Source organism: Agrilus planipennis, unplaced genomic scaffold, assembly GCF_000699045.2.
Source record: "Agrilus planipennis isolate EAB-ADULT unplaced genomic scaffold, Apla_2.0 scaffold25, whole genome shotgun sequence".
Taxonomy (NCBI): domain Eukaryota; kingdom Metazoa; phylum Arthropoda; class Insecta; order Coleoptera; family Buprestidae; genus Agrilus; species Agrilus planipennis.
The window spans coordinates 2,145,407-2,152,781 of record NW_020439112.1 but is presented as its reverse complement, the minus strand read 5'-3'; the positions used below and the strand labels follow the sequence as shown (position 1 = coordinate 2,152,781).

Sequence of the window (7,375 nt, the reverse complement as noted above, 5' to 3'; positions counted from 1 at the left end):
GTTTTTTTTTTTTCATTTTGAATTACTATTTTTACTAGAAGTATAATTGTTAAATTCTAGGTATAATATAATCGGACAACATTTATTATTATATGATATAATATTTATTGGAAGACATAATTAGAAATAGTATAGATATCAAACAATATTTATGGTATGATCTGAGAAAAGGAACATTATCTTACCTACTATGAAAATTAAAATTTCATTATATATCAGCAAAAATACAAAAGTAACAAAAGTTATGAGTCAGTATAGATCCAAAATAAAATATACTAATTTTAAGAAAATTTTGGTTTAAGATTTTTAGACCATGTCATTTTAAAAGATGCTAGCCTAGCTTTGAGTGTATGTTATTTTCAATAACTCAGTAAAATTGCTAATTTTGACTCAGACTGACTTTTTTTGGAACTCCTGATTAATTTGTTCTGGTAAGATAAGATTCCTTTTCAGTATTCCTTTGGAATGTTCCAATTGTTAAACAATGTTTTTTTGCAATATTTATGTTTGTATCAGCATTACTTATGAATGTTCTTGATTGTTAAAAAAACATCATTTATTATTTTTGTTTTTTTTAGAAACGTGTTCGTCGGTGCAGTTCCAGTGCGACGACAAAACTTGCATTCCTGACCACTGGCGCTGCGACTCCCACAGCGATTGCAAGGATGGTAGTGATGAGAGAAATTGCGAATTCCAAACGTGTCGTATAAGACAGTTTCAATGTCGCTTGACTCATAAGTGCCTTCCAATTGGATGGATGTGTGATGGCGAACAAGACTGCGGAACACATCCCTTATTGGGGCCCGATCTGTCCGATGAAGATCCAAAGCAATGTCATGAAAAACAGTCTTGTTCTTGGAACGAAGCCCGTTGTGGTGACCGAATTGAATGTCGTCCATTACGCCTTTTCTGTGACGGCCATGGGGATTGTCCTGACAATAGTGATGAATGGGACTTTTGTTTAAATAAAACGCAATGCGAACAGGCACATTGTCGTTTTGGATGCAAACCCACCCTTAAGGGACCTATGTGTTTTTGTCCCGATGGTTATAGACCAAATGGGAGTGCATGTGTAGATGCTGACGAATGTCAGTTAGAAAACTCGTGTGCACAAATTTGCAAGAACACAGTTGGATCATTTGAATGTTTTTGTGTAGCTGGTTATGTCAAACAAGGAACCGATTGTATAGCTATTAATGGTGAGTACTTTGCAACGGGAGTCGTACATTAGTGAAAAACAAGCTTGATATTTCCAAAACAACATGACCTATAAGTTTGGTAGTACTTTAATATATGTTAACAATCTGTAAAAACAATCTTGCTTATTTTCACGAATAACGAACGAGCAGTTTTGATTCATAATTGAAAAACGGTTTGCCTAGAAAATTTTTTAATAACACTAGTTTTTCCCCCTGAGTCACTAAGTTCGAAACTGTTAGCACCATTGCTTCGAGTGGCTGAAATTCACTTTTGTAAACAATTTGTTTAATCATTTTCCTTGTGTTAAAAAATTGTTTGAAAAATTAAATTTAAAGGAATTGTTTGTAATAGGTATGCAACACATCGTACACTCCAGCATAAGAAATTGCTGATACTAACTACATAATACTACTTTGCCCTGTGCTGACACCCCCTTATAATTTCTTTTATATACAATATTTGTTTAATTTTCTCAAAAATCAAGTTCGGGAACGTGTAAATCGACTTTTATCTAACTTCATTTGTAGGAGAAATTTACAAATCTCATCTAAAGATAAGCAATTTTTTATTAACACATCTTTTTTAAAGTTCCAGAAACAGAGCCCCCCTCATTAATTTTCACGACAAAAGCTAGTATTAATAGGGTGACTCTTGATGGTAAGCCGTGGCCAGGCAATTCATCTATGAGCCTATTAAACAGTAACGCTTTGGAATTTTCTTACCAAGGCCGTACAATATGTTACATACATCACAACGTAAGCAATGCGTCGTTTGCATGCGCAGACGTGGATGATTTCTCAAAACGTTGGATATTTGGCAAGCCAAGCATTTTTCCTGACGTTGAATCGATCCAACAGATTGCTTTAGACTGGATTTCTGGCAACTGGTATTTCATGGACGATAACAGGGATATTGTGGTACTTTGTACAAATTTATTAAAGCATTGTCGCGTTATATTGGAAAACGAACTAAATAAGCCCCGAGCAATGGCCCTAGATCCTACACGGGGCTATATGTTCTTTACCAAGTGGAACCACGAGCCTCCTATGCTTGAACGTTGTCGCATGGACGGATCAGAACGCACACCACTAGTCAGGACGAAAATCGTTTATCCGTACGGTGTGGCTGTAGATTATGCAACGGGACACGTTTATTGGGTCGATACATATTTGGACTACGTTGAACGAATAGACAATGACGGCAAAAACAGAAAAACGGTGATACAAGGTGTTTCCGCTCAAAATTTGTATGGGATCAGCGTTTTTGAAAATCGTCTGTATGTGTCGTCTTGGCACAACGACCGCATTCTTGAACTAGATAAGGTGTCGAAAAAGGAAAAAACTATTGTCGAAAATATTATGAGACCTTATAATTTACATGTGTTTCATAAACAAAAACAACCTGATGGTAAGGAATATACATGTATACTTCAAAATGTTTGAAATATTCTTATATGTAATGATGTTATGTGGTTATAAACAATCATAATAATTCTTATATTATCATTATCCCTTAATATTAAAATGTTATTTTAATTTTCAGTTGCTCATCCATGTCGTAACAACAACGGCGGCTGTCCGCACATATGTGTTAGTAATTGGAATCGTGCAGGTGCAGCGGTGGCCACCTGTCTTTGTGCGGCCGGTTATCTTCCGACGCCCACCGGTCAGTGTACGTTACAAACGCCCGCGACATTTCTCCTAATCGCAAAGAGCAAACCAGCGTCCATTGTAGGCGTCTCAACGAAAACTAAACTAGATGTCATCATTCCCGTCACCAACGTCTCACATCCGGCTGCGATGGACTTTTTTGCTGACGAAAAGGCGATAATTTATTTCGACATGAACCGACTGACAATTGAACTCGTCACGATCAACAATGACACTCCAACTACAATTTTGAACAAAGGGTTGATAGGATGCGAAGGACTGGCGGTTGACTGGATGGGACGAAATCTGTATTATACGGATGATGGCCAAGGAACGATAAATGTATTGAGTTTAACAAATTATTCATGGCATCGAGTGTTAGTTAAAAATTCCAGTATGCATCCTCTATCGATAGCTTTAGATCCGAAACGGGGAATGATGTATTGGGCCCACTGGTATCCCCTCTCTCCAACCAATGGCTCCATATATCGTGCGTGGATGGACGGTACGCACGTAGAGAAATTTATTAGTGAAAATATTCATTGGCCTACCGGATTAACAATTGATTTAACGGAGAAGAAATTGTACTGGAGCGACGCCCATTTGAAACGAATAGAGAGCATCGATTTGAACGGAAGTAATAGACGGATTGAGTTGAATGAAAGCTTGGAAAGTCCGTTTGGTTTAGCTCTTTTCAACAGATCTCTATATTTCACTGAATATGCTAAAGGAAACGTGATGGTACTTCATCTAGACAATAAGTCGGTAGAAGCAGTCATTGATGGCAATGGGCCTCTTTACCTAATCAAAATGTTTGATCCTAAATCACAAGTGGGTAAGTTTATTATTTTTTTTTTTGTTTGATCGAACCAGTATTTTTTCTTTCATATGGTGCTTAAGTATTTTAAGCCTTGGCATTAGTCAGAGAACTTTTTCAGTTACAAACTCTTATGTTTTTTCTTTCTCTTTTTCTTTTAAACAATTAAAATTAAATCTTTCACATTATTGTTTGTATTAATCCGTACAGGCGTCAACGACTGTAAGATAGGAAATCATACATGTACTGAGTTGTGTTTGTCTACACCAAACGGTGCCGTTTGTGCTTGTTCGCAAACCTATACCTCTAAAGGTGGTACATGCGTGAAAGATGAGCATGCACCCGCAGCTTCAAATTGCAACGAAAATCAGTTCGCCTGCAAATCAAACGGCACGTGCATATCAATTAAGAACGTGTGTGATGGGTTGCCCGATTGTCCCGATGGTTCGGATGAGTCTAGCTTGACGGACGGCCCATGCAATAATAAAGGATGCCTTCCAAATCAGTTTCGTTGTGATGGATCGGTCTGTCTAGCGAACTACTGGGTCTGTGATGGTGATAAGGATTGTCTTGACGGGACTGACGAAGATCCGCAAAATTGTCGGCATCAGTGTCTCTCTGGTCAATTTTCTTGTGCTACCACCAAGCGATGTATTCCCTCTAGCTGGAAGTGTGATGGCGTTATTGATTGTGGAGCAGGAGATAACAGTGATGAGATTGATTGTGGTAAGTGATCAGATTACATACGTCAATNATTTCACTTTCCCAACACTTATTTGATTTTAAACGATCTGCAACACTTCTGGATCATCTTCTGGACTCTTGCATTTCATGTTTTTAGAGACTATCTATGGAGAATATGTTTGGAGCAAATCGCGCATCATTGTGAGTATAACGTCGAAAATTAGTTTGTGTTAGACACATTTTCTATTTTAGATACAATAAAAATTCGATGTAATAGTTTTTATTCAACCGCCAAGTTTCAACCTTTTGGCGCCTTTGTGATCCTTGTTTTCGTATTACTTTGTTAATCGAAAAGGTTAGATTACTCGTATGTTTTAAGGTGTTCATATATCACACCGTTTAAGCCTGTAAAATTGTTATTTTACTTGCATATTTGATTCGTATTTTATACTTGGTTCACTTATTAAAATGTTTGAAGCAAGACTTACTAGTGCCGCAACTTTAAAAAAAGTTTTAGAGGCGGTTAAAGAACTTCTGAATGAGGCCTCTTTTGATTGTTCTGATTCAGGCATACAATTGCAGGCCATGGATAATTCACATGTTAGTTTAGTATCCTTAACTTTACGATCAGACGGTTTTGATAAATACAGATGTGATCGAAGCCTTACAATGGGAATGAACTTAGCCAGGTTAGTTTGTGCAATAATTTTATTCACATTTTCCATAACATTTGCTTTTATTTTAGTATGAGCAAGATATTAAAATGTGCTAACAACGATGATACAGTTACAATTAAGGCTCAGGATGATGCAGATACCGTTACATTTGTATTTGAATCAAAAAAACAAGAAAAAATATCTGACTATGAAATGAAGCTCATGAACTTGGACCAAGAACACCTTGGTATCCCTGAAACTGACTTTTCATGTGTAATTCGCATGCCATCAGTAGAATTTGCACGAATTGTGAGGGATTTGGCACAATTTGGTGAAACAGTATTGATTTGCTGCACAAAGGAAGGTGTGAAATTCTCTGTTTCTGGTGATGTAGGAAGTGCTAATGTGAAGTTGGCTCAAACTAATAATTTTGATAAAGAAGAAGAATCTGTCTCTATTGAAATGCAAGAACCTGTTTCACTATCATTTGCATGTCAGTATTTAATTTCATTTACAAAGGCTACACCGCTTTCACCAAGAGTGCAGCTGTCCATGTCCAGCAATGTTCCTTTGGTAGTAGAATATGAAATTGCAGAATTGGGTTATATTCGTTACTATTTGGCTCCAAAAATTGAAGATGATGAAAACTAATGTAAATGGTAGATTGTAAGTGCATTTACATATTATTTTAACTTTTTAGGTTTAGTTTCCCAAACTTATTTTTTAAGCAAATATATTTTTAAAAAAATAGCACAAACACCTCATTGTCTTTTTTGTTTTATCATACATTTCATCCCCTTTGTAAATTTATTACACTGAAAGATATTTGTGCAGATAGAAATAAAATAATTTGATTATTTACAAGAATTTATTTTAAACATCCATAAATTAATGTTTTACTAAAATTTTAAGGACTACTTTTTAGTTTTCTACTTTAATTTAATGATCTTTTTCCCACTCTTCTCGTTCATTGCGTTCTTTGATGACTTGTTCCACGATTGGAGTGAGATATAATTTATCCTCTTCAAGTTTTGTCCACTGTTCTTTTGGCAAAATTTCCTTTTGTAATGATAGCTGCATGGCTCTTAACATTCGGTAATTTCTTTCATCAATAACCTTCTGTGGAATGCGTCGTAGAGCTTCTTTAACATCATCATTTTCGAAAAGGACATCGTCTCTCATTAAACCATATTTGTGAAATCCTGATAAATTATAAGCAAATTTTTGAAGTGCACTACTCATAAATCGTCGTTGTACAAAACCGAGAGACATTTTTAATTACGAAATGTTTAGTAGTCCTATTTTATTGTAACAACCTTAAAAAACACCCCTTACATAACCAGACACTGAACAAATGTCAATTTAAAATCACTTCTAAATTCTATTATTTTTTAGGTTAAGCATAGTTTAGAACCATTTTAGAACTTCAGAAGCATAGATAATAGTTCAGAAGTATAGAAATAGAGCATAAGTAAAATTTATGATGTTATGGAATAAGATATATTCATTTATCTTGAACGAAACAGGCGATGAATATAGGAACTGACAGCTGACTCAATTAAATATCACTATTACATTACATGCATATTTTACGATTTTTTAATGAAATCTTTTTCTTTGTATTTTAAAAATTAAAATTGATAAATAATAGTAAAAGTTAGTCTGTCATTTTTATATTTATACAATACATTCCTTTTTAGATTTAGACTACATATTTAACATATAATTTATATAGCACTTTTTGCTTTACTCATTTTAATGTTCAGAAGTATGGGAACCATGTCCATGTCCATGATCAGAAGGAAAAAAGTTATCATATACAGCTCTTTATTGGAGCATCATGCTGAGCCACTTGCATAACTTGATTGCTTGCCAAGTCCCAAACTTTGGCCTGTTTATCACAACCAGCCATAAAAACTTTTGAGCCATCATCACTCCAACACACATCTAAAACAGGTCCCCCACATGTTTGCATAGCTTTTGCTACAGTTTTTCCAGTTTGTTCCACTTCCCAACAACGGACATTGTTATCCCAACTTCCAGCAATCAAAAAGTTTTGAGAAATTGTCGCTGGAGAAAATGCTAGGGAACTTATTGAGTCGTCCGGGGGTGATGTAACTTCGAAGTCCTTCATGGGATTTGAAGAAGGAGTTGTTGTGGAGCCGAAACCCCCAGGGTGAGTACTTTGGTTGAACATACAATGAATTTTATTCTAACACCGTTATCAGTGAAATTCACAAAATCACTAAACAGGTTTCTTATAGTTATAACTTCTGAATTTCACTTTCCCAACACTTATTTGATTTTAAACGATCTGCAACACTTCTGGATCATCTTCTGGACTCTTGCATTTCATGTTTTTAGAGACT

The 7,375-nt window shown here is 35.5% G+C and overlaps 3 protein-coding genes across 3 annotated transcripts in view; 2 read left to right on the top strand and 1 right to left on the bottom strand.

Moving 5' to 3' along the window:
* The window catches only part of LOC108738263 (prolow-density lipoprotein receptor-related protein 1), a 37,015-nt gene that overhangs the window by 7,759 nt on the left and 21,881 nt on the right, over positions 1-7,375 (top strand). The window contains exons 2-6 of the mRNA XM_025977636.1: positions 579-1,199; positions 1,789-2,607; positions 2,743-3,684; positions 3,877-4,392; positions 4,868-4,950. Coding sequence (XP_025833421.1) covers positions 579-1,199; positions 1,789-2,607; positions 2,743-3,684; positions 3,877-4,392; positions 4,868-4,950 — 2,981 coding nt within the window. The remainder of the gene's footprint in view (positions 1-578; positions 1,200-1,788; positions 2,608-2,742; positions 3,685-3,876; positions 4,393-4,867; positions 4,951-7,375) is intronic.
* LOC112905367 (proliferating cell nuclear antigen-like) lies at positions 4,666-5,783 on the top strand. Its single transcript, XM_025977612.1, has 2 exons — positions 4,666-5,039; positions 5,096-5,783. The coding sequence occupies exons 1-2, from the start codon at positions 4,819-4,821 to the stop codon at positions 5,655-5,657; spliced, it is 783 nt and encodes a 260-aa protein (XP_025833397.1). The 5' UTR covers positions 4,666-4,818; the 3' UTR covers positions 5,658-5,783.
* On the bottom strand, positions 5,892-6,386 carry LOC112905368 (cytochrome b-c1 complex subunit 7-like). Its single transcript, XM_025977613.1, has one exon. It carries the CDS (start codon positions 6,276-6,278, stop codon positions 5,946-5,948), a length of 333 nt encoding a protein of 110 aa, XP_025833398.1. The 5' UTR covers positions 6,279-6,386; the 3' UTR covers positions 5,892-5,945.